This window comes from Triplophysa dalaica, chromosome 25 (assembly GCF_015846415.1).
Source record: "Triplophysa dalaica isolate WHDGS20190420 chromosome 25, ASM1584641v1, whole genome shotgun sequence".
Classification (NCBI taxonomy): domain Eukaryota; kingdom Metazoa; phylum Chordata; class Actinopteri; order Cypriniformes; family Nemacheilidae; genus Triplophysa; species Triplophysa dalaica.
In genome coordinates, this window is record NC_079566.1 from 15,393,954 (window position 1) to 15,421,926 (window position 27,973).

Genomic DNA, 27,973 nt, shown 5'->3' on the forward strand with positions numbered 1-27,973 from the left:
TCTTGCATTTTTAGATTTTCCAAAAATAACGTTCTGTACGAATTTAGAAGCTATTCTGCCCGTGAGGACCTCAATTTTGGTCCCCACGGTGACACAAATCCCCATGAGTTGTTGTGTATTCACACACTTTCTGGCTCTCCTGCAGTGGACCATCGGGTTGTGTTTGAAGACTCAAACACATATTATCAGTTCTCGTTTGAGGAGTGTGACGCTCAGGGCTGTGAGTTCAGAAATGAGGAGGAATGGCAGAATGGAGTGCGTCTTCTTCTTCAGATCGTACCATACGTCCAGTTCAGAGTCGTCAGTCCGTGAGTACACACACACACACACTCACGTGTAGTATGTGTACTGCACATATGTGTGAAGGAAAACATGATCATATGCATTAGACAACCAGAGCACACTGCATGCAATGCTGTATCCCACAATGCACTGCAGTCAACTTTCGTCTTCAGTGTTGTGATACATCAGATGCAGTATTGCTAGATTTTCTTCTCAGTTCTTTTCTTTCTTGATTTCATCGGACTGCCAAATGTTGAAACCAAATTTTCCCTTTACAAAAAATAAGTATACTGTACTTCAAGTTCATTTTATTACTTAAGTATATGTCAAGTATTTTTATGTATACTTAAGTAGCAAGTATACCAATACCAATGTACTAGTATATACAATACTTGCAAGTGTGCAGCGTCAATAATACTTCGTACTAAAGTGGACACCAAGTTATTCATTTGTCCCCCAACTACACTTATATGGATACTGATACTGATAGTTTATTAGTTTATAAAGAACACTTTGAGGTATAGAATCTCAGCAAACTAGTAGTTTGGAAGTTTTTATGCTGCTAATATATTTCTAGGTTTTTGTTAAGTGAACTAAACATCATACTTATACTTTACTATTTATATGAAAAATTTTTTTTAAGAAGTAAATTATGTGAAAAAAATTAACTAAAAGTGCAACCACAAGCTAAGCTTACTTAGAATACATCACCGTGTTTAAAAGTGTACCTCTCTCAAAAGATTATGTAAAAGATACTTTTAAGAAAGTGTAATTTGAAGTATTTTTTTAGACATATAAAGAGACTTACTATACTTTAGGTTTTTATGCAAGTGTGCTAGTATTCTAATAGCACACTTGAACAAATTTCTATTTTTTATAAGGGTTGTTTCCATACATTAAAATACTAAATAAATTAATACTTGTACTAAATGTGAGGTGAATATATGAGGTCATGTGGTAACCATTTATCATACTTATATTATAAAAACGGTTGCATACTACATGCTATTTCACAAACTATATATATGTTATAATTGTCATTTTTGTCGTGTGGTCTCACAGCTGATTTGGATTCATCTCTTTTGTTTCCTCTCATGATCTTTGTTGTGTTTTCCTCTATTACACCGCTTTGAGGAAATAAAACTGTTTGTTATGTGACGGCTTACATATTCATTTACATATCTGTATGGTTATTTCTTTCCTATGCAAAAGGATATTGTGAACCATCATGTTAAGAAAATCTAAATGGCAGAACACGTGTGTTGTTTCGAAATATTTTGATGAGAGATGATTTTGTTCTTTGTGATACTGAATAATTCACAGTTTGAGAGAAGCGTGTGTGAAGAAAGTGAACGAGATCAGTCCGTCATGTGATGGATCTGCTGGGAGATTTGAGATTTCTGCCGGTTGTTTTGTTAGCGGTGACTCGATATCTCAGCGAGTTGTGAACAGCCAGATTCAATTTGAACAGACAGTGGATGTCATTTTCAGGAAGGTGAACACGGGATGGCGTTCCGTGTCCACGCCAGTGTTTTTTTCCCTCTCGACAGAATTGGAAGTGACACAGCTCGGCCTCGGCGACACCCGACAGTGGGTTGCTCCATTCCGTTCGGCTTCACGGAGCCGACCTCGATCAGCCAGAATCTCTTCGCCTCCGGGTTTCATCGCACACACAGCAGAGAGGGTTTCACAACAGAAATGAGATCTTCACACACGACTCCTTCCAAGAAACACTCAGATGGCTTTTCTGAAATTGTTTCGAGAAATAAAGAACAAATGAAATGAGAGTCTAATTGATGAGTGTGGGGGTGATAATGAACGTAGATGGAAGATGTTAAATAAGTGATGAGAAATGTTCGGGTTCATATCGAGAACTTCAATAATATTGACTTTTGATGGCGGACTTGACGATGTGTCTCAGTTCATCTCTTCTCAAACTCTGATGATATTTCTGACTCTTTTTCTCAGGAGAAATATCTGAGACACAGACGATTGAGACTTTATTAACAGGAAATGATTAAGAGAAAATGATCAAGATCTTTCTCTTCTGTTGTTTGACGAGAATGTGATTTCAGAAATAGGTTTGTCACATTCACATCAGAGTTAAACAACATTTGAGCTAGAAACATCACGTGACGCTTGTTTTAAGCCAAATTGCATATAACCGTGCCATCAACTCAAGACAGAACATGTACCATGAAACAAAAACCTGAGAACAACATTTCAAATCAAAAATATTTCATGCAGTATATATTTTGTGTGTGTGTATATGTCATCTTGTGGTGCGTGAATGTGTGTTTACAGTGACTTGTGTTGCTCGTGAACAGAATGAGAAACCCTGAAGCTAAAGGTGCCGACGGCCAAGATTGTTTGGAAACAGCCATCATTTTAACCACACACACACACACACACACACACACTCACTCTTCACACTCTTCACACTCTTCACTGTTCATTTGCATATGATTTCAATTTTATCTTCAGCTCTGGTTAAACTTGAATGGGCTGAATGAGCTCAGATTTGCGTATGTGTGTTGACATTTGCCCGAGTGTGTACTTCAGTGTGTGTGTGTGTGTTGTGTTGTCTTTAGAGGGCGTGTCTGACTCGTGTAGTGAAGTCGCCGCCATTACACATCTCTTCATCTTCTGTATTTGATGGAGACGGAGCGAGAGATGAAAGTCAGTCTCAGTGTGTGAGATGATGAAGTGACAGCTGAAGAAACTTTAACCCACTTCTCAAACTCTCTCAAAACTGGCCCAGATTAAACTCACTGTGAAATGATGGGATGTGATGCTGGTTTTCCTCTACACGTGTAGCAGAGCGTCCCAGATTATTAGAATTGTCTGGATTTGATTCTAATTCATCGGCGATTTATGTTTGTCGTATATTTAATTTTAAAATTCTACAGAGCCTTTGATATGTCGTCGATAAAAAGGTTTTTTGCTAAAACTAAACTAAAGTACCATTGAAGACCCTTTGACCCAAAGGTGTTCCCTTGACCTGAGGTATTATTTTTGTTCATGTAATAAAAAATATTTTATGTGAATGTTTTATTTAGTAATGTTTGTGTCAATCTGCACATCTTTTAGTTCGCATGTAATGCAGTACACGGTCAGTAGGGGGCAGAAGACATCTGAGGGTTTAAAGCCTTTTCTTTGTGTTGTGTGTGTTTTACTATATACTTGTGTAGTGTTCATACTTTCCACAGAATGTACATTTTCTGACGAGTAAACCCTGAGGACAGTTTCATTTCTCAGAGGCCTCTGAGTCTGGCACTTAATGAATTTTTTAGTGTTGTACCATGTAAATATATATTTTTCTTTTTTCAAAATTACTCGTGAGGAAAAAAAGACAAAAATAAGACAATACTTGAGGGACATCAAGTGCATCGAGAGTAAAATGATTGAAGAGACACACCTGAGACGTTGTTGAGATCAATAGGGAGATATGTGTGACTTTTAATTCAATATTTGCTATATTCAAGTCTCAATTCTTTGAATGCAACTGCTGAAATGTTTCCCACAATGCACTCATAAATCTTCTATTTCCAGTCTAATGAAGGATGAAAAATGACATTTGAGAGTGACGTCTTAACTTTTGGCAGAATGAAATGAATCATGATTCAATTATTACATAATGCATTAAAGGTGTTTTTATTTTCAAGATCACTCGTGGACGCTAAACAGTCAAACAACGATCTTATCTTTATAAATATTGATCTTAAATGTTTTACTCCATACTAGGGCTGTCAAAGGATTTATCAGGATTAGTTGCATCCAGAATAAAAGCTTGTGCTTTAATTTTGTATTATACACAAATACATGTATAAATATTTAGGATATATTTACGTGTATTTATATTTTTATATTTATTTTTATATTTATATTATATTTATAAATGCTTATCAATTTTATATTTTTCTTAATTTGCTTTTGTGTTTATAAACAAAAATAAATATGCACTGCATACACACACATACTGTAAGCACAAACATTTATTCTGGACGCGATTAATCGTGATTAATCATTTCAGAGCCTGACTGCAAACACATCATCTGTTTCATTGATCCTTTGGGTTTTATTTATATACTGTATAAGTGCCATGTGCAGTATATGTCACTCATTCATTGTCATAAAAGCAGTTTATCAAGTGTGTGTTCGTGTGTCTTTGACAGGCCAGAGGAAGATCCCGACAGAAAGCGAGATATCTGCGGTGAGATCCTTCAGATGAAAGCACTCGAGAGACTCACGTCTACAGTAAGTGTGTGTGTGTGTTTGTGTGTGTTTGTACGAGCAGTGACCCATGTGACAGATCTGTGTCTTCATGTCCTCTGGAGTGTGTAAAGATTCACTCCAGTCTGACAGAATATCATCCATCACACGACACCAGTGGACAGAGACAACATCCATTTAACTTACAGAAAACCTCAATGTCCCTGTCTGGAGAAGTGATGAAAATGATCATAAACATGGACATTTCTATAATTAATTGTCGTTATTCTCAGTTCTGATATAATTAATTTGATATGAGTGAGTAACATTTTCATATTTTTGTTTTTGAGAAAATCTTTAGAAAATATGTCCCAGTAATGCATTGGAAATATATTCAAATGTGGAAAAACATACAGATAATTGTAATATTTAAGTTTCAAACTGCACATCTGTTGTCTGATATCTCTTGAGTCTCATCTTGTTTGAGACTCTAAATCTGTTTTAAGAGTGATTCGGGAAAATTGGAAAAGTTAAATCCCCGTTTCCTATTTACTTTCTTAACAATCTGATTAAATGCATTAAATGGCCTCTGGAGATGTTCATGCAGTCAAATCATGTGATTTAATATGAGATCTGTTCATACCCGAACACATGGAGTGTAATGTAATGTTTTAAATGTTTTCTAATATGCCGTTATTTTCATCTTTAAATTAAAACAGTGTATGGTTTCCGCAGGTACAGAATGAACTGGCTGCTGCTCTTGCGAGAAAAGCAAAGAAATCAAGTAAGATATATGTATACATTTAACTTGTGTTTATTTAATTTTTTATTTATTTATTTATTTTTATTTATTTATTATTTATCTCGCTCTTCTTGTTTGGGGGAACCTGAGGGTAGGGATGGGGTATTTGGGTTCCTTAGATTTGAATATGTACACTTCTCCATTCAGAAGCTATAACTGTTATATTAAATAAAAAAAATATATATATAAATATAAAAAAAATCAAATAAGATGTTTGAATATTTAAGCACTTCAGTAATTGTAGTGATTTCCGTTTTTTTTTATTGCAGCTAACTTTCAATAAAGGATTTTGAGTTCTGAAATGCAAATTTGTTCATTGTAGGAAAACTACTTTTGCCAACATTTAAAAGATGAATGTTTTTGCATAATTGATAGTACGGTCGAGGCATCATTGCTTTTTTGGTTTCATTGCTATTGTTTGTTTGTGTTGGTAACTGTAGTGTCAGAAGATGAGAGCTCAGAGGCATCAGACTGTGCTTCACCAGACCCCCCGAAACCCACCGAAGACAAAAGCAAGGTAAACAAACGCACACAAATGTACAGAAAGCATCTCAGAACTCAAACCTTAAAATGCACACCATAACGCTGCTACTGTATAAGCAGTCGTTCATTATCAATTAGAAAAAAACTAACACACATCACTGAGAGAGAGAGAGAGAGAGAGAGAGAGACAGAGAGAGAGAGAGAGAGAGAGAGAGAGAGAGAGAAAGAGAGAGAGAGAGGGGAGAGAGAGAGAGAGAGAGAGAGAGAGAGAGGGAGTGAAAGAGAGAGAGAGAGAGAGGGCAGAGAGAAGAGCGGGTGGGTGGGTATCAGTAAGTGGTAGTGGAGGTCTCTCTTCATCTTCAAACGAGGGAAGTGGTTTCCTCGAGATCTAAAAGATTCAGCAGTTTGATCTCAGAATAACACTCTAATGGTCTTGTGTAACAGAGCGAGGACAGCGTGTTGTTGTTCAGGAGGAAGTTGGTGTACAAGGGACAGGAAATGATGTGGGACTCTTTGATGGTTTGTTGTTGAGTGTGTACACCTGTGTGTATGCGTTCGTGTATGTTTGTGTGTGTGTGTGTTAGTGCACGTGTGTGTTTGTGAGTGAGTTTAGTGAAGCGGTACAGGATCAGATTAGTTCTCCTCTGTGGTTAACATCCGCCCAGAGTCCAGACCATCATTACACACTCATTAAAGTGAAGGTAATAACAGCCCTGACCCTCTCTCTCTCTCTCTCTCTCTCTCTCTCCTTCTTTCTCTCTTTCTCTCTCTTTCTCTCTTTCTTTACTTTTTTGCTCTCTCGGTTCAATTTTCTATTTCATTTTAACGGTACTTTATTGGCAGGGTTGTGTGTACTTGCAACAAATGAAGACGAAAGCAACAATCCGTCCGTCCATCTCTCTCTCTTTCAGTCTGTATATTGAATAATATAATATAAAAATTGAATAGTATAAAATTATATACATTTGACATTTTCTAAATAAAACAGCAATGTTCTTTTCAGATGTAAACCTTGGGTAAGTTTACTTGGGTAAATTTAAATGTGTTACAAGACCCATTCGACAAACTATTTAATAATAAAAAATAATTATACAACGAATATAGCATAAAATATGAATATTAATTAATATTACAATTAATTTAATAAAATATAAATAGTTATATTATTACCCACTAGCCAGACCAATAAAAAGACGCAGACTGGACGGTAACTTCAAGTTCATCCGATGAATCCGTCTGTATGCGGTTACTGAGGTGTTCTGAAGGGTTTTTAACATTTACATGTAACTCTCGTGGTTTGAAATTTGTGTAGTTTTATTCCTGTGCTGAATGAGTTGTGATACTTCAGATTACTGGTTTGTTCACATCACTGTGACTCTGTAAGTAATGATGGTTTTTAGGTTAAATCTGGTCATCTCTGTTGGGGTCTAATATGGGCTCATCCCGCTGATGTGGTGTGTGTTTGATCATCAGTGTCAGTTTTACTCCAGTTTATCATGACATATTCACGAGTTGGAGATAGGTTATGAATGGTGTGATTTTGTGTGTGTTTTGGTGGTCTGGGAGGGTTCTGTGTGTTTTGAGATTGTGGGTTAACGCAGAGAAAACTCTCTGTGCCAATCCAAACACAGCACAGAGTAAATAAACAGAGAGAGCGGACAGCCGATAACACACACAGACCCAACTCTTGTGTGTGTGTGTGTTTATCTGCTTTAGATTAGTGCACATGTGTGTTTCTGGATTAGTGATGTATGACAGAGAACCGTTCATTGTAAATTTATTTGATTTATCTAATGATTGAAATTGAGCGAAATGTGATTTTATTTACATGCTTTAAAAATATTTTTACATTTAGTCATTTAGCAGATGCTTTTATCCAAAGCGACTTACAGAGAGACTTTTTAACATCAGTAACAAAAACACTGAATAAGAAAAACAAAACAAAACTCTCAACCTTTTCTCTCTTTAATTTGTATTTCAAATATATACAGTATATAGTATCTATATATTGATTGAAATGTAAAGTATTTATATTCAAGGTTATTTACTTCACTAAAATTAAAACAACGAAAACTTTGATGTGTATTGAAATCAGAACAAATATTGTGCGAAAAATGATTGTTAAACGCAAAATAAATAAGAAATTGAAATGTTGCCTTAGAAATAAATCTGAAATAAGTTTAAAAGACTAAAATTTTCATAATAAACAAAAAATAAAATAAAAAGAATCTTATATAGCAACAAACAAAATAAACAAATAAATAATAAAATGACAAATGCACATAAAAAATTTGCTTTAAATGTAACAAAATGTAAATGAATAATAAAATCTTAAAATGAAAGCTAATTTAAAATATTAATAAAACTAAAAACTAAACTATAATAACTCTGTTTAAAGTACAGAAAAACAATATCCAACTATTTATTAAAATTTAAAAAGTAAACAAAGAGATAAAAGATGAAAAAGTATAGAAAAAGAATACAGGGTTAAAATAATAAAAAACAATGGAAATCAATTTAATAGTAAAAAGATATCATTCTCTCTCAGATGCTGTCTGACTTCCCGCCTCTTTGTGGGCGGAGCTACACAGACACACCCATCTCTTTCTCACACACACGTTTAGAGTTTCATACAGAAGAATGACACACATTCAGGTGGACCGTTTCAGAGTTTGAAGGACTATCAGAATGAATGAGGGATCGGACCGCTTCACTCACACACAGTAATTCTCAAACCCACACGTCTGGACTCGTGTGCGTCTGACTGTGTGTGATGTCGTGGGGTTGTGGATTGAAGTATTTGTTCTCTTTGCCTCCGGTGCTGCAGCAGGCGGGCGTCTGTGCTCTCCGAGCTCCGGATGACTTCTCACGGATGGAGATGGTCCAGCGGCTGGCTAAAGACGGATACCGCTTTCTTCAGAACCAGAACTACAGGCTGCCGGATCGTTCTGCACAGGTAAGTCAAAGGTCACAATGTTAGTTGCAGTTGCTATGGGAACAGCAGGGCATGGGTCAGAGTATGAGGTCAGGTGAGTCCAGCAGAAGACGTTCCCGGGAAACGTTTGAGTTCATATTGAGTTCTTCAATAATATTGAGTTTTGATGGCAGATCTGACAAATCTGAGCTCACAGTGTTGACATCTCTGACACATTTGTGAGATGTCTGACTCTTTTTCAAAGGAGAAATATCTGAGATGTAGATGAGACTTAAACAAAACTTTCCATTTGCTCTTCATCTTTCATCTTTGAAATCTGATATCACAGAGATCTAATCTGTATTTTTTTATTTTAACTGTAAATTTGAATATCGTGATTGGCACATTTTTCTCTCTATGTTGTTATGTGAGTATTTTACTCTAGAATGTAAATTATATTGTTACCTGAGCGTGGCTGGACATGTTTGGACAGCGTCTATGAGGATTCAGCTCTGTTTGTCATGTCTCTCTCTCTCTCTCTCTCTGTGTTGGAGCATCTCGCGAGCGTTCAGGGATTCTGAAAGAGTTCATTTCTCATGACTAATGTCTCTCATACGCTGTAATGTCTCTGTGATTTACCTCCTCAGGGCTGAGAAACACAGTTTGCCGTTCATTTCTGCAAATCTGCAACAGGGTTGAAGATTCATTTTTTGACTTACTGAAAATACTTGTTGTGGCAGTTGAATCCTGTTGGTTTCTGCTCACGTCTACCTGAGTTTAGTCAGTTTACTCAAATAGTGACCCATTATTGATCATTGCATGTCTTGTTTGGCTTAGAAATGCTGCACTAGAGATTTCAGGGTTGAACCGTCCATATGATGAAAATACCTAGTTCCTCAAAGATGGAGGAGTCATTGATTCGTCCTTCACTGGTGTTTTGTGGCTGCCGTGGCGACGGCGTGGATGTTGATAGAGCATTGTGTTAGCATCACAAAGGTTGTGAGTCCAAATCTCAGGTAACAAAAAAAGCGTCTGCCAAATACATGAAAGTAAAAGTAACACGATAAGTCGACAATAAATATATGACATGTTACTTTTCTAAGTTATCAATCGCAGTCGTCTCTGATTAGACCAGCAGAAATGACGCAATAAAGCAAATGTTTGAGTTGGATGAAGATGTTGCATTGTTTCTTTTTCCTGTATGTGGCCATGTGGCTTTATCCCAGACTCTAGAGGCCTTACGTAAGCCGGGTCATATCTGGAGACGCTTTAAGACATTCATCCGTCCATCTATTTCCTAAAAAGATCCATTTGCAGCTTTTTGCAATCACATTTTTTCCAGAGTTACATAATTTCCTTTTTGGATCTTGTTCGTGGATCTAGAGGTGTTTGTGACTTTAGGTGGGCTTTGTGTGTTGTATGTGTTATACATATATTATTGTTTGTCTTTCCAGGAACACAAAGGTTTTCTGTTCAACTTTGTGCCTTGATTTTGGAAACATTACACACACACACACACACACACACAGACGCAGAAGCAGACACACACACATACACACACACAATGACAGGCACACACAGACACACACACACTGTCGCTGTATGTGCAGAAACACAGGAAGGGAACGCTCGGTGCTTCCTGTTGTAACTCCATTAAAACTCTCTCTCTTCTTTCCTCTTTGCTGACTGGTTTACGTCAGGAACTTACTGGATCTCTCCACCCAGTGTGAGAAAGAACACTGACCCTTGACTCTCAGCACAGGGTGGGACAGGGTGAGACCACCGCTAAAACACACACCTCTGATCTGAGAACACATTATAGCTAATGCAGACCAAACTGATGGACTCAAAGTGAAAGTTCTGCTTCGTTCTTTTTCAGCAAAGAATTATTCTTCGTCTTTATTCTGTGAAACACATGAAGCGTTATTTAAGCATTAGTTATGCTTGTCTATATTATAAACAGTGATGCTCGTGTGCTCCAGTTTCAGGTTTAGAGCTGGTAATACATCACTTGAGTCAAATTTTCAGTTTGATGTTTAAAATTGAGCATTTTTGGAAAAGAAATGTCACGGTTGGTTGTTACATAAAGAAACGTTAGAGACGACTGAGGTTTGTCTCGGGTTCTAGACAGCTTTCAGATATCATGAAATGTCAACCATATTTTAGGATAGTTCACCCAAAAAGTAGAAATTCATAATTTGCGCACGACTTTCTTTCTTCTGCAGAACACAAGAGAAGATATTTTGAAGAATGTCGATAACCGAACAACACTGAACTCCATTGACGTCCATTGTGTGAACACAAAACCATTGAGACATTTCTCAAAATATCTTTTTGTGTTCCACAGTTCTGATGTTGTGTGTTTCTTCTGCGGTTAAATGTCTCTGTAATGACTCAGAGATCGAAATAATTTCATCTCACATCAGAATTGTGTATCCATTTATGTGTGTCATATATAATATCAATACGCAAGAGTCGTATGATTTTAAAATGAAAGAAACACATTTATTATTGTTTTCCTGCAGAACTCACTTCACTTCTTTGGTTGTTACGTAACGCTGTGAGACTCCAGCCAGCGAAACATTGCAGTGCAGATTGTTTTTGATATTTTATTGATTTTTGTGTACATACGGCTTTCGTCAGGGTCAGTTTTATAAGAGACATCAATGCATGAGCGAAACTGACGGGTGATTTTTGTGTTGTTGTGTTTTTACATCAATTCTCTGGCACAGTAATTCCCCCGAGAGTCTCGTGTTGATGTTGGAAGGGGTCGAGAGAAATATGGTGGCAGCAGATAAAACCATTTGTTATCATCTGCATCGCCAACATTTTTTTCCCAGCATCATTAGGGGTTTGTGTGTTCATAGATTTGTGTTTTTTGTCCGTAGTATTACATAACTACAGTACGATCTTATTGATGTTTCCACCAGACTGAAGTTTGAAAGGCGGAGACTCCTGATAGCGGCGTTTGTTTTGAGACGTTTTTGGGAATGTTTGGGAAACCTTCTATGTTTGTTCCGGTCTGACTTATTTGTGGTCAGTTTGTGCTATTTTTGGGATGTTAGAGTTTTTTTGGGACTGTGAACTTTAAGTAACAGAGAACCCAAGTGGGTCTTTGCGTCAGAGTTTATTCCCCTGTCAAGGGTCAGTCTGTCCTGGACATTATGTATCTGTCTGTTTGAATCCAGATAATCCATCTGTTTCCGTCCCGGCTGTATGTGACGGTCAGTGATTGACAGCTGACTCCCAGCATCCTTCAGTCAACCAGAGGTTGTAAATCTTCCTGTTTATTGGATATTATGGAACGGTCTCTTTTAATGTAAGCAGATACTCATGTTTTAATCCTGCAACATCATTAGTTACATTGATGTTTTAATTGTTACTAAGTACTTTTCACGTAACTAAATCCAGACGATTCTTCCGGGTTGAAGTGGGAATTATTGAATTTCCGAGAGCACATGAAGGCAGCGTTAAAGTGTTAAACATTGTCAAACACATATTTGCAGGTGTAGGTGCTTTGATCATGAAAACAGGCTGTTACCTGTCTGACTCCGCCCACTCGACCCAGACATACAGCACGCGTGGGCGGAGCCTCTGATCTTATTCATCTGTAAAGGTGGTCATTAGTGAGTGAATGAGTCATGTGACACATGTCGGAAGACACACGCATGACGGAGTGCTCAATGGACAACATCTGTTCTGAAACAAGACAGCATTAATGAAACTTCATTCGAAATTTTGCCTTTTATATGGGTTACGTTCGCACATATACATCACGTAGACTGAGTTCACTCCTGCATACTGCACTCAAACATGGCTTAACTTTTGAAATAAAAAACAGCGTGAAACATCAGATTTCATTTGACTGCGTTGAGATAACAGAGAGACGTGTGATGTGCAGTTTGTGTGTGTGTGTGTGGGGCTTTTGAATGTGTGTTTCACACCTGTGTGTGTCTGAAATTTCAAGTATTTTTAATCCTTTTTCTGTCTTTCATCTTTTTCAAACCCTGCAGTTTAGACCTGTCTGACATCACACACACACACATGCATTCACACACACTTAAAGACATGTCAATTGTTTAGAGTGCTAGTTTTAGAGTCTTCATTGGCAAATACAGGTGTATAGATCATGTATTGATATTTTATTGTTTGGTGTTGTTTAATTTTGACTAAATGTAGAGTAAATAACCAAAATGCACTGCGTATTTCCTTCTTTTTATATTAAGAGAGAGAGAAAGAGAGAGCGAGAGAGAGAGAGAAAGAGAGAGAGAGAGACTACTTATATCTATAATTTGCTTTTGTAAATCTTTGTTTAAACTATACTCTATTTCTGTTTCTATATATTATCATATCTTCAAGTTGCACTGCATACATCACACTTTATTTGAATTTATTACTATAGTTTTTGCACTATTTGTACACAGCCCAGCTGCAAATGCTTTGGCAGTACGAATGGGAGAGATAAACACACAGAGAGAGAGAGAAAGAGAGAGAGAGAGAGAGAGAGAGAGAGAGAGAGATTATTAACCTCACATATTAGACGTGTGATTATGATTCAAGCAGAAACTTGTCTGGTTGTGTTCAGATTGTCAAAGGGTGGGTGTTAGAAACACATGATGTGATTTATCCGTTTTTAAACTGGATAAGTTTTAATTTCATCCTCCAACAAATATTTATTTGTTAAATAGTTTAAAGTCACTTCCAATAGGGACAATTAATATAATTGCTGTTTTTCAAGTATTCAATGATTGATTTTTGTATTGAATATCTAACACTTATGATATATATTCCTGTTGGCGTTGAACTCTTTTTATGTCATTATTTACATTTTAAACAAAGTTTTCAAGTGCCAAAAAAAGTGTTCACAGATGCAGATTCCCTTTTAGAGATTAAACATTATTTCTAGTATGTGACTTTGTTCGTTTTTTAGAACTCATGAGTCATTTATGGACTTTTTTTGGCACTTCACTTTGGTTTGGTTCCTTTTCAGAGTTGGACAGCTGTGAGCATTGCATTTTTATTTTTTTGTTCTCTCATAAAGAAGCGGATTTAATTGAACTGAATGAAAGAGCGGATGATTCAAGACATCCTGTGCAATGTCCACAAAGTGTGATAGGATTGCTAATACGAGAGGAATGCGGCGTGTTTGTCATGTCTAATGTGTCATGGGATCGTGTCCCCTCAGGGTCCGGGCGAGGGCGTGGTGCGGGTCTGTCTGAAGGAGAGGGGTCAGGACGTGTTGGTTCTCCAGAGAGTCCCGGCGGATCCTTCCTCTCCACAAACCGCGGGAATCAAAGACGAGGACGCTGATAAAAGGTGAGCAAGCCCCGCCCCCTTACCAAACCCCTCCCCTTTTAATGACGTTGCTGTCCTGCTATCTGTGAGTGTCTCTCTCTCTCTCTCACACCTTTAGTTTCCTCATAACACTTTCAGGAGTTTTGTATCTTGATCGAAGTGTTTGTAGGTTGTTGTGAGTTTGTCGGGCATGGCGGGCATGACACAGCGGACATGTGAGGTTCTGGAATGAACGGGGACAAACTCAGACCCGTCCCGTTAGTAGAAGAAGAAGAGGATGATGACGATTGGGAATACAGCAGCAGTCTGGAGGACGAGGATGAAATCTCCACCTTTAATATTCCTTATTTTCCATACATTGATGATGAGGAAGATGATGATGGTTATGTTTTAAACGGACAGCGATGGAGTAACTGCACGTGTTCTTCCACTGACGATGATTATCCATCCGATTCTTCTTCATCTGCTCTGTCTGACAGGTACGTGGTGGTGTCCGGGACGCCCCACAAGATCCTGGAGCATCTGTTGAGTGATCTGCGTCCGGATGAGCATCAGGGGGCAGCGGAGGGGAAAGAGGCGGGTGAGTGACCCATAAACCCCCCATCTCACCTGTCGTTTTATTTTTTGACCGTCACAGTGGACTCGCCTTGATAATAATAATTAGAATAAAATAAATTCATGAAGAGTTTCTTTATTATGAATCATCAATGCTTCACGGGAGTGGACGGAGACTGTTGAGCTCTGTTGCTGCATGTCTTTATCTCCATGGCAACAGTGGCTTCTGCGATTGGTGCGTCTCACTTTGGTATTATGGGAAATGTAAAACTTTATTGGAAATTAGGGGATTAAATAAAAATTAATGCAAAGTATTGAAAGCTTAAGACATTACATTACATTTGTACAAAAGCAATATTTGTTATTTTTATCTTGTTTTCCAGTGCAAATATTTACACAATTTTCTGTCAAAATAAATTGACTTGAGAAGCAAAATGAAAATATTATTCATGTTAAATATCAATTCATTTAGTTTACGCCAGATACAATTCTGCCAATGGTGTGGAAAAACAAAACAAAAATTATTAAATGATTCATGTTTATTTTTCTTACCACATTGGCAGGTATTTTTCTGTAAACTAATATCTTACGTAGTTAAGTAACTTAATTTTAAAACATAAAGGTTTCTTGAGACTTCAGTGTGAGTTTCAGTGGGTGAGATGTGGACTGTTGTGTTATTTGATGTGTTTTTGTGGTCAGGAGTCACACGATCACACATTCCACATCTCAATTATTGAAACATGTGGCGTGTTTCAACTCTTTCAGGAATGTTTTGTGTTTCTTTTGGTTTCTCTTCTGGGGTTTTGTGCCCACGGGTGTCGTCTTTACTCGTTCAGGTTCCTCCAGATATTGATGCTTGAGGAGAAATCTTCTGATGCTCAGCATTGTCAGATTGATTTATCAGTAGATGAGGAGATGAAGTACGGTGGAGGCGAAAGTGACGTCTGGAGGACATGTTATGGCCTTAAGTGACCCTGACATTTATTGGACATTTTTTTGGGCAAACGATCTCCTGGGTCTTGACTCGATATATTTATCTCATGTAGTGTGTGTTATGTTTGCCAAAACTCCTTCAATTCTTTTCAAAGCCGAGCTTCAGTTTACACAAACACAGCTACACAACACACATTCTAAAAAAAAGTTGTATCGCTAAATATTTGAGTTGTTTTAATAATATTCTTGAATATTGTTTTTTTTAAGTTGAGATATTTCAACGTGTAGGTTTAAAGAAGTCAAATAAAAGAGGGTTAGTGAAGGTGATTATTTTTCCTCGAGTGTGTAATTTCACGTTCTGCTTCCTCGCCCTTGTTTAATGTATGACACACCCACAGGCGATGAATTAACCCCGCGGTGCATTCTGGGTAATTACCAGTGTGCTGGCAGATGTGCAGCTTTAGGATTTAAACGCCCGTCATGTTAACAAGAAGAGAAAGATAATTGAAGAGGTGTTTGTTGAGACGGGAATCATTATTATCATCAGGACGTAAGAGCTGTACGGTAACGTGAATTTGTCATCACTTATTCATTCTCATGTGTTTGTTTATGATAACTTTCCTCAGTGAAACACAAATGAAGATATTTTGAGAAATGTCTCAGTGGTATTGTGTTCATACCATGTTTGGTCAACATGCTTTAAAATACGTTAGGTTTGACGTGACACGAGGGTAAATAAATGGTCACCTGTACCTTTAATTGGCATATTTTGCATCATCTCAAAGATGCTTGAAAACATCCGTCGCATTTCAACTGATTACTACAACAGCACACATGACTCTGTCATGACCTTCAGATGTTATGGGTGTTCTCTCATTAGAAACGCCCGATCGCCCTCAGATGCTGTGATCGAGTGGTCTTTTGTTTTCAAATGTTACCGTACGTCAGATTAAACTCCATCACAACCATGTAAAATGTCAAGCGGGGTGTGGTTTCTGTTGGGTGTTACCCATAATGCAGCGGTCATTGTGTGATACAGAGAAAGAGTCCACCGACTCAAATGCTAAAGCTCTTGAAACGGAACGTGTTTGATCTGATCTGGTGATAATTGTTAAGAGACGGCTGAGATTATACAGAAGAGATTGTTCAACGGTGTTTCCAGAGGGAAATGAGGCGCTTCAGAAAAGCTGAAAAAGATCAGATGTGTTTTTAGAAACCAGACGGTGTGAACGAAACATCTAGACTTGAGTAAGACCACGATTACATTGATTTCACTTCCAAAAATACAGATTCTGTCATTATTTATTCCTCTCACAACCCTGTCTTCAGTGGAACACAAAAGAAGATATTGTGAGAAACGTCTCAGTGGTTTTGTGGCCATACAACAGAAGGCAATGGGGTTCAATGTTGTTTGATTATCGGCGTTCTTCAAAATATCTTCTTTTGTGTTCTGAAGAAGAAAGAATCTCATACAGGTTGAAAATGACATGATGAGGGTGAATAAATACAATTTTCTATGTGAATATTTGGGTGTTAAACAGCACAAACACATGCTGGAGTTTAATGGTCACAGTCGGGGGGTTGAGATGTTCTCTGTGTGTATTAAAGATACTCACTTTAGTAAACAACACTAATAATCTTTTCAACATTTGAATGAATGTCATGAGTGTTGTCATTAAACGTGCCCTACAGGAGAGATCTCTTCATGTGTGAGATGTTGTGTAAGCGTGTGCTGTTATCTGCTGATGTGCTGTCGCTTCATTAGGTTTTCCTGCGTTTGTTTTACAGAAATGCTTCTGGATGATTTTCTGTTGACGTATCTGGTCTTCATGTCTACCAGTGAACTCTGTCAAGCCCTGCTGGGACAATATCCTTTCATAAATCATCACGCATGTGGAAAAAACAACAATACTAAAGTTGGTTTTGAGGCCATGATTCGCATTTACATTCATGTCTTTGACTTGATCTTGGTGTGTGCTCTGCCCGTTCAGCTGATATCACAACATTTTATTAAAAATATAAAATATTTCTTTCTTTCTATTTCTGTTTTATTGCAGATTTCTGATCTCGTATCTTATTGCCAAGCCTAGATGTAATTAACACTGATTTTCACATTTTCTAAATTCTTTATCTTCGGTGAGACTATCTCTGGCAGACATCACAAATATCATCTTAACAACATCGCTTACAAATAGCACTTAAATTGTAAAAACTGAAATAATCCGGCAGCTGGGGGCGCCTGACATATTCTGTAAAATAACTTTTCCTTGTAAATCTGGTACCGTGGGCTCAAAATATTGAGAGAATCGCTTTTTAAGTTGTCCAAATGAAGTCCTTAGCATAGCACATTACACACAAAAACAAGGTTTTAATATATTTATGGGAGGACATTTACAAAAATCTTCATTGAACATGATCTTAATTTACTATCCTAATGATTATTAGCATAAAAGAAAAATCTATAATTTTGACACACAGTGTATTTTTGGCTTTTACAAAAAATGGGCCTGTGGTACTTAAGACCGGTTTGTGGTCCAGGGTCACATATTAAAGATTTAAGCGTATATCCATTTTTTCCTTTTTTTAGATATATTATAGATTCATAAATGTTGTAGTGTCGATAAATGTCTCTCACAAAATCTGATCATCAGTTCAAGATTATAGCTAAAAGAGTTCACAGTTACAATATTAGTGTGAAATATATTGATTTATTTATAAAGATATGATCAAATGATGCCATCAGTTCAATTCATCTTTAAAATCATTTCATTTTTCAATTTCACATTCAAATACAAGTCAAATGTTTTTAACCATTGTGACTCATACCTTTTCATTCATTGGTGGTCCATTGAAGTTGATCCAGTGATTTACTGATTCATTGGTGTTGTTATTAGTCTTTAACTTGGTCTCACCTACTGTACGAAGCGCTGTCGGGGTAAGGAGGAAGGGAAGGAGGCCCTCTACAGGAAGAGGAAGGTACTGCACCTGGTGTCTCAGTGGAGCTCGCTCTATAAAGACTTTCTGAGAGAGGAGGAGAATGTCAAGCTCTTCATGAAGGTGAGAACATCAGATCAGAGATGAATAGAGCTGTGATCAAAATACAACACTAGTGTGTACTCCGTCTATTATACTACTTAGTGTTTTATTTGATCCCTGAAGGTTTAATGTTAATAAACTGCTGTTGAGTTTGTTGTCGTGGTTTTTCTCTTTTTGCTCTTTTGCACATGCATCCTTTTGAGTTTCAGGCATGATTAAAAGTGCAAAATGAGTGACATTCCCTGTATGTCTCATGTGGATGCTGCCCAGACGAAATAATAGATTCAGCGTGAGACGCGCACAGACAGATTCTCATTTCGTCCTTACCTGCCTTTCTCCCCCGCCCACTCACGCCCTCGCTCGCCCGTGTTTCCATGACAACGGCAGTGTCACTGCAGCAACGGGGCTGTTTCACGGTCACGGTACACATCATCACATGGAGCGTTTCCCAGGTGACGGTTGCCTGGTAACAGGCGGAATAAAAGAGGGCTGATGGATCAGACACGCTCCGAAGCCACATCTCGCACTTTAGTGGCTAAATAACGCATGAGACGCACGACAGTGTCACATCCCATCAAATGTTACAGCGCCCCTGAGAACAATCCACTGATGTTCCGAGATGTTTTACACAACAGACACAGCAAACGCACAAGCCGTTTGTGTACCGACATCACCCAGCGTGAGTTGAGGAATGTATTACAGCGCGTCACATTCATGTCTAATGCATGCTGGGTAATAAATGAGCCACAGCGTGAACGCAAGGTCAAGTTCCTGTGAACATACACACACGAGCGGCCTCCACGTGAGATGGTGATAAATCAGGAGTTGGAAACACAAACGTTCAATGTCTGCGCTTTTGTCTGCTGCGTCCTGTCATTGAAAATTTTACTGGTCATTCAGTTTAAATGTATTTCTATAATATACTTTCACAGTTTTGCAAGGCATGTTTACAATAAAAACATATTATTATAAATAGAAGATGTATAGAAAAGATTTAAGAAATACAGAAAACAAAAAAATAAAATATATTCTTAATGGCAAGAGACCATATGGGGACAATTTAAGCAGCTTTTAGAAATTTAAATACTCTCCTCGAATCTTTGGTTTATTGGTTTGTTTATTTTTTCTTTGCAGACGCTGTATCGATATGTTTTAGAAGACGTTTATGAGTTTCCTACACTGGAAAAGGACCTGAAGGAATTCCAGAAACTTCTGCGCCGCAGACAGTAAGTGTGCCCGACTATTTTTATTGCAAAATAAAAGAACCCTCTCGGGGGTGCTTTTTATAAGAAAGTGTTCCATCCCATCTTTCACTTGTGTTTTTGATTCATAAAAAATTCAAAAGAAAAACAAATGAAACCAAACAAGATAAAAAAAAATATATCGTTGTAATATTATGCCAGAAATGTGGCGTTGCACACATGCACACAGGCCGAGAGAACGTCCTGAAGACGGATGAGCTTTGGTTAGGAGGCGAGCGTCTGTCTTGAGCTCCTTACGCTGTGCTTTCATCAGCTCATCCTCACTGGTGTCAGATCAGCGTGGAGAGGTTCCCGTTCGGCTGGGATCCCACGTTCAGGTTCCTCGTGTTCCGCAGGGCTTTGGTGATCTCATGCGTGTCATAATCCTCTAAATGAGGTGTAATAATGATCGCCGTGAGGGGCGGGGAAACACACCGTCTGATTGACTTGTGATGTGGCATATGTTCAGGCAGCTGGGGGCTGATGGGTAATTGGGTGAGTCCGTATGTGAAACGAGCGATATCACAATCCATCTCAAGACTTCATAGAGATTCAGTGGAGAGCAAACTGAGACGACACCAGAGTCTCACCAATGAACTCCCTGTGATGACAGCTAACAAACACTTGTGATGGATTGTAAATAATGTCTGATCAGAAGGAACGCTGTCATGTGACGTCACGCTCCAAACGTGCTTGTTTGATAGACATGTGACAGACTCATGATCGGCTGACAGAGATGTTAAATAAACCAAAGATATCTGTGTGTCTGTCACTTCTGTGTGTGAATGTTGTGATGGTGTATTTCTGTCTAACTTCAGTCTCTCTCTCCTCTCAGCACAATGGATGACTATTCTCCACACCAGAAGGTGAGAGACGCTTTATATTTATTCTTTGAGACCTGTTAGACTCGTTGCTATTGAGAACACCTTTCTGGATTGCTCTGGAAGAACATCTTTAATTTGTTTATGAAATAAATATTATACCAGAAATGTTAAATAATCTTTAGTGAGTGTTATAGCAGCTTAAAACATGATTTTCAGGGGGAAAAGACTTTTCAGTCTTAGAAAATGTTATATTACTATTTTGACCGTGTTTATCGGCCAATATATTGGCTTCCACTGTTCAAGAATTATCGGTTATCGGCAAACATTTACATAGCGTGCATCCCTAATATGAAGAGTTTGTTTCCAAAATGAGATAAATCCTTTTTTAATATTTTCAAAAATCTTTTTTTATTATGTTATCGTGTTTTAATGTGTTTATTATGTTAGTTATTATGCCTTAAATCAAAACAAACCGACTCCAGTTTGAGTGATATTAATTGGAATGCTGTCACGCCTCTGTTCGCCACCTGAGGGCGCCATTCCACTCTGTCTTCTGTCTATAACGATACAGTCCAAATGCACACAACGGGTTAAATCCAGGCAGGGAACACGAGGGAAACATACATACAATAATACACACCAGACAACTGAACACAAGGGCTATATATACACATATGAAGGGACAAACAGGGAATGAGACACAGGTGAAAACAATACATTATAAGGAGAGATAGACAGAACGCAGAGTGAAATGGCGCCCTCAGGTGGCGAACAGAGGTGCCTGCACCACGACGTGACAAAAATGATTTTTGAACAATCTTAAGTAGTTACCTCGTTTTGGAAATAAACTCTTCATGTAGTTTAAAAATGACAAGTTTGTGAACTCAATTTTCTGTGCTGTGGTTATGTGCAGTATTTCTATTAAACAAGGTCCTTTTTCTAAATAGCAGATCATTTTTTTATGTAAATGACAGACGAAAACTACATGTTCAGAGGCAGTTGATCTCTTTAGTATTTTCAGAATGGAAGGAATGACATGTATTATAAATATCTGCTGAACAGTTTTATTTTCACCTTAACGTCTCACTTCTATTAGTTTATTCTGATTAAGTTATCTGCTTTTATGAGCTTAAAGCTTGGCAGATGTGAACTAAAAGCCATTAAAGATAGTTTATTTTTTTTGTCTAATTTTTAGAACTACTAACCCAATAGAGAGGATATCAGGTGTGTGTCAGTGTTATTTACAGTTGTGTGTCATGATGTTGTTTTGACAGAACAAAGCTCTTTATCATCAGCTGAGTCTGAAGGAGAACAGCGTTCAGCTCCGAGTGCCTCCTATCGAGAGTAAAGACGGTAAAAGCCCTTTACATCACTTTACATCACTTTACACTCACTGTCTTAACATTAACTTGATGAAACTGAGATGCTGAGCTGGTGAACATTTCTTTAAAAGTTGAAGAAGTCTGCAACGAGGATCTACTTGCCACATTTTCTAAATAAATGTCATTAAAGCTTGAAGATTTTCTGATGTCTGAATCAAGGTTATTTTAGTCTAATAAAACTTTAACTTTGAAAGTGTTTCTGTTCACTGGAATTAAATTAAGTATTGACCTAAAAATAAAACTTTGAATTGAAATGTTGCCTTAAAAGTTTAAAGCACTAAAATTGTAATAATAAACAAAAACTGATACTGTAAAATAAAACTGATTTAAAAATCAATTAATCTTATATAGCAACATAAAACATTATACAACGATAAAAAGATATGCCAAAAAACTTAGTAAGTAAAATTAACATAAAATGTATATGTGTAAATGAAAAATAAATGAACTAAATAAAAGCTAATTAAAAATATAGTATAATAACTCTGGTCTAAATATAAAATTTAACACAACAGTTTTATGGTAAAAGTTGAATATGAATTATGTTTAATATTTTAAGAGTTTGGTTCAAAAATGATTGTTTGTAGAGTTGTGTAATGATAATAAAACCAAAATAAAAAAAATACAGCTAACCAACACAATACAGCGCAATAAAAATGTGATAACATCATAAAAATCTCATTTTGGAACCAAACTCTTAATTTGTAACTTAATACCCAATATAATTATTTCATGTAGTGACTTGGGCACTTGATTCTATTATAAAAAATGACTTTAAAATGTGAACTGTCTTTCTCTGTGTGTGTCAGTGATGTGTCGTGTGTACGTGAGCTCAGACTCTTATCTCAGTATGAGGGTTAAACCTGCAGTCGTGGCTCAAGAACTTCTGCACATCATCGCTCAGAGGATGGACAGATGTGAAGACGACATGATGCTGGTGGTCCAGACATACAGCGGAGGTCAGCGCTCACACACACACACAAACACACACAGACCAACACGAACACGATATCCTGATTCTCTATCTGTGTCCTCCAGAGAAGCGAGTTCTTCAGCCTCATGAAAGTATTTATTCAGACTCTCTGGGGACTCCAGGTCGACTGACCGCCTGTCGCAAAGACCTCACTGAGATTCTGGTATGAGAAAAACACTTTTTCTTCACATAACTATTCTTCCCAGAAGATGTTAATGCCGTTCTTCTCTTTCACAGCCTCCTCTGATGGAGTGTCCAGAGCTGGGTCAGAAGCCCGTCCGACTGCTAGGAATCAACACATGGGACGTGGCTGTCGCTCTCACCAACTTCGACTGGAATCTCTTCAACTCCGTTCACGAGGTCTTACATACTCCGGACTTATTTTTCCGGCCATGAACTCTCTCCTCCTCTCGTGTGACATCACTTCCTCTCTCTCTCCACAGCAAGAGTTGATCTTCTACACGTTCAGTCGTCAGGCGAGCAGTGGCCACACGGTGGCGCTGGAGTTTCTCCTTCAGCGCTGTAATGAGGTCCAGCAGTGGGTGATGTCTGAGGTCCTGCTCTGTCCGTCGCTGGGAAAAAGAGTCCAGCTGCTCAAGAAGTTCATCAAGATCGCTGCTCAGTACGTCTCTTAAGAAGCTCTTGAGTGAACAATGAATCGTCATTTGTGTTTGTGTTTGCTTTCATACGCGTGTGTGTGTTTTATTGTCATATTTTAGTTGTAAAGCACAGAGGAATCTGAACTGCTCATTCGCTGTCATCATGGGTCTGAACACGGCCTCTGTGAGTCGTCTCAATCAGACGTGGGAGGTAAAATCTCTTTTAACTTCATCTCCTGACGAAAACATTAAATCAACATCATTTAAATCATGTTTCTGTCTTTCTCACATGTACAGAAAGTTCCTGGAAAGTTCAAGAAGCTTCTGTCCGAGCTCGAGCTGTTGACGGTACCAATAACAACTAATTTCTTCCATTATGATGGTTGTGGGGTTCTGATCAAATTTATATACGACTAAAGTGTCTTTTCGGGGATTTACTGTTTTTATTTTACTGTTTTAAAATCCTCCTTCATCATGTAAAGAACATTCTGTGACAGCAAAACCTTGATATCTTTAATGTTGACTGAGTAAGACCTTGTCAAAGATTAAAACCATAGTAACATGAATGGTTGAAATCAAACTCAAAATGAGATTTTGACACTTGGTTTTCACAGGCATGGTCACAAATACATAACAACATGAGATGATGTGCAATGATGAATCACACTGACAATAGAAATGTTTATATATGTAGAATGTTGAAAGTGCAGTGATGAGATGAGATGTCTGCTCTCTGTCCTTCAGGATCCGTCCATGAACCACAAGGCCTACAGAGAAGCTTTCAAGAAAATGAAACCTCCCAAAATACCCTTCATGCCTCTGCTGCTCAAAGGTGAGAGCTCCTCCCACTTCCTGTCACATGAGCCCGAAAATAATGATGATGCTTAAAGTGTTAAACTGTTAACTGGACCACATAGACAAAACAACTTTTTTATATCAAAATATTTACTTTAGTTTTTTTCCAATGTGCTGGTCAGTTAGTTTGGTAAACGCAGTTAATTGATTAATAAATGATAGATAAACATCAATAACTTCATACTTTATTTATAAATATACGGTTTATATTATTTACAAAACAACACTGAAGGATGTTTTCAAAATGGAATGTAGTCACGTTAAAAAGAGTTTATAAATATGACGACAGCATCTAAGTTTCTTAATGTTGTGATGTTCATTTCAGATATCACCTTCATTCACGAGGGGAACAAAACATTTCACGATAATCTCGTCAATTTTGAGAAACTGGTAATTGTGTCCCTGAATACTACAGTTGTATCTGTCGATGAAATGATGATGATGTTTTGAAGAGGATTTCTTCTTGTTTCTCCTTAGCACATGATCGCCGAAACGGTCCGACTCATTCGCCACTGTCAGACCGATCAGACAGGTCAGTGTCTCTCTTCTGATTGGACAGAACATGTCACATGACAGTAAAGATATATGTACTATGAAATGTATGCGCATGCAAAGCCTACAGGTGGTTTCCAGGGCGTTGCTGTGGAAGAGGATGCTGAGGTGTTGCTAGGGGTGTTCCTGGGCTCATAATCTCTGACACTTTGGTCTTAAAATAAGGTGAAAAACAGTCTGACTGTTCACTTCAATTGATTTTTGGATGTTCCCTCGACAGGAAATGAAGTGTCACAGTTTGAGAGTGCTGAAGTGAAATCCAGCGTTCATTTCCTTCACATCATTGACAATCAGCAGACGCTCTTTGAACTGTCTCACAGGCTGGAGCCGAGAGTCTAACAGCGCCACCTGATGGACGTTCATCTCAGACACAGGTTCAGCTGTTCACACACTGGACACAGACTGATGGAGACTGTGTTTAAAATGTATCTGTGTTTCACAAGAAGGCGTTTCACTTTCACAGCCAAATACACCAGAACACAGAACTTCAGCGTGTTAGAGGACACTGGTTGTGCTCTTTTACTCTTAAATTGTTTATTAACTATTGTCAGAGTTTAATGTTGGTTGATATGAAACGTTTCCTGTCTGCAAAACGCAAAAAATGTTTTGTTGAAATCTTACTGAACATGGCTTTTTATCTTCGAGGAAATGTGTGCTGATGTTTATGTGTGAATTAAATCATTCAAACGGTCAGGGCTGGGCGATATTTAATATATTTAATATATTAATATTTTTGATCTCGATTTTTTAATATTTGCTCTTAAGTAGAGTGACTTGGTTTCACACGTTTCAACAAACTTTTGTTTAATGGAAATGCAGTCAATATCTAGTTTCAAATAACCAACCATTTTGAATTTATATACAACAATAAATAAACAGCAATATTTATTTACACCTATTTTTACCATTTAAAATATAACAAAATGACACACAGAGACTTTTGTAAATCTAAAGTTGTCTTCAACAAAGTTTAAATTGCATTGAAAGTGATATTTATTTTAAATCGCCAGCCAAATGATCACAACTATTTTGTGACGTATCTGACGTATCGCCCGGCCCTACAGACAGCGCACATTTGATAAACTCACGATGATGTCATCAAGTACTCACTTTATACTGACTCCTCTTCTTAAAGACTTTCAGCTTTTTGTTCTTATTTAAGGTTCCACGTTTTAGCTCATGTGAGATGTGACCGCAGCCGGTTTTCTGTGACAATTCAGTGACTGAAGCTTTTCTTATGGAGTGTAATGTGTACAGTGACCTGCCAGTATTATTTCATTCATTGTTTTTGTCTGTTTGATGCTCAAAGCTCTTGAACAGGTTGTTTTCGTGGAGTTTGGCTGCTTTCTAACGCCACTGCATTTCAATAGGGTTTATATTCACAGTACTGAAGCTCTTGTGTCAAAAACATTTCAGTTTTAAAGAAATCTTAAAGCAACATGCATGCATATTGTATTTGCACTTACATCTTGGTTTGTACATTATCGTGGAAGAATGTATATACTGTACGTTTATATATGTAAAGAAAAAAGTCATTGGTGGTTTGCATACACACACATTTCCGTGCCAAGCACTATTATGGGAGATGAATGCAATATGAGAAGATTTTAATCTCGTGTCAAATGTTTCAAAAGCCTTAGATGCACCCCCGGTTTGTCCTGAAGTGATGCTTCAGTGCACTAACATTCAGATTTTCAGAAAAAAATATCAGAAAAAAGTGGGATTTGATATCAAGATGTCAGCGTTTATTAGGTGGATTACGTCGTTGCATTTTATTTATGATACCTCAGTTTGGTTTCATTGTAATAATTGAAAAGCTCAGGAAAGATTCACAGTTTCGACATCACAGACGTCTACATGGGAAGCATGATTTTCTACAGTATTTTTAAAAAGACATAAGATTGGACTGCTGCCCTTTGAAATCTGTGCACATCCCTACTGCCGCATTTTACTCACTGCCACAGAATCACAAACATGTGAAAATGAAAACAAGAGATTTTATTTAATATGTTTAATCAGTTGTGTTATGTTGTGTTTGGAGATATATTTCAGGGTAAAGAATGTAAGATTTGCCATTTAAACAACAGATGGTGTTAAAATTGCGTCTGTAGGTCAACAATTCTGTAAGTGTCAAGCAAGAAATGTTCAGGTAATATTTCACCCCAAAATTTAAGGAGATTTACTGTAATAATGTGCATAAACAAAATGAAGCCTATTTTACGATCATAAAGATACGATCTTTTTAAGATATTGTTTTTGCATTTGGACATTTTAATTTTTTGTGAAAATTGCTGTTAAGTGCAAAAAAGTAAATGAAAACAAAATGTAAATGAGGTAAACGATGAAGTAAAATCTGCGTTTAATTGTCACAACAAAAATAAATCCTAATAGTTTTCAAATAGGTTTCATAGATTTTTCATTTATATTTTTGTTTTTTTTTGTGGTCTGATCATGTTTCTGACAGCATTGAGAGATTAACTCATGTTTAAATGAATATTTCTGAGGTTTGCTGTTTTCTGAAAGTCTAAACTTTGTTGGGGTGTATTACAAACAGACGGTCCTGCTGGATTTTGGATTGCGTCTTGTGCTGTCACGACGAGAGATTACAAATTATTTTATTTTGAAAAGAAACTACATTTACTTTGCCATTGTCAAATGATGTTTTCATATTGTAATCATATTACGGAAGCTCATGGAAAGGCACTAAGAAATAAACGTTTTGGGGTCTTGATGTAATCTGCAAATGTAAATCTAGCAATGCTCTGAATATAAGACTCAATGTTTAAAAAGAGAAAGGGTTTTAAAGCAATATATTTACAGGTGTACGGTTTTTCCTCTGTTGCTATAGAAACACACGTCTTTTCTATAACCTGCATTTTTACAATAATGTTCAAAAGCAAAAGAGTCAATAAAAGATTTATGTAACAGTACATTCTCTCACATGAATGATTATAATGTTTTGTTAATTATCAGAAATTATTTGCTCATCCAATTTGTAAATTTTAATCTACATGGAGGATGTGTTTGATACTTCT

General features: G+C 37.3%; 1 protein-coding gene across 2 annotated transcripts in view; it reads left to right on the forward strand.

The window, feature by feature from the left end:
- rapgef5a (Rap guanine nucleotide exchange factor (GEF) 5a) overlaps positions 1-27,868 on the forward strand; it is a 37,556-nt gene extending 9,688 nt beyond the window's left edge. The window contains exons 5-26 of one of the 2 annotated variants that reach the window (XM_056741535.1): positions 146-308; positions 4,458-4,539; positions 5,230-5,278; positions 5,737-5,813; positions 8,607-8,735; positions 13,879-14,009; positions 14,468-14,568; positions 17,265-17,343; positions 18,389-18,533; positions 19,647-19,738; positions 20,589-20,619; positions 21,852-21,930; positions 22,769-22,918; positions 22,998-23,095; positions 23,170-23,292; positions 23,376-23,554; positions 23,652-23,742; positions 23,829-23,879; positions 24,276-24,363; positions 24,712-24,776; positions 24,864-24,918; positions 25,159-27,868. In XM_056741535.1, coding sequence (XP_056597513.1) covers positions 146-308; positions 4,458-4,539; positions 5,230-5,278; positions 5,737-5,813; positions 8,607-8,735; positions 13,879-14,009; positions 14,468-14,568; positions 17,265-17,343; positions 18,389-18,533; positions 19,647-19,738; positions 20,589-20,619; positions 21,852-21,930; positions 22,769-22,918; positions 22,998-23,095; positions 23,170-23,292; positions 23,376-23,554; positions 23,652-23,742; positions 23,829-23,879; positions 24,276-24,363; positions 24,712-24,776; positions 24,864-24,918; positions 25,159-25,277 — 2,177 coding nt within the window. In that variant the 3' untranslated portion in view covers positions 25,278-27,868. The remainder of the gene's footprint in view (positions 1-145; positions 309-4,457; positions 4,540-5,229; positions 5,279-5,736; positions 5,814-8,606; positions 8,736-13,878; positions 14,010-14,467; positions 14,569-17,264; positions 17,344-18,388; positions 18,534-19,646; positions 19,739-20,588; positions 20,620-21,851; positions 21,931-22,768; positions 22,919-22,997; positions 23,096-23,169; positions 23,293-23,375; positions 23,555-23,651; positions 23,743-23,828; positions 23,880-24,275; positions 24,364-24,711; positions 24,777-24,863; positions 24,919-25,158) is intronic. The other variant, XM_056741536.1, reaches the window with a different exon arrangement.
- Positions 27,869-27,973: the final 105 nt, after the last annotated feature.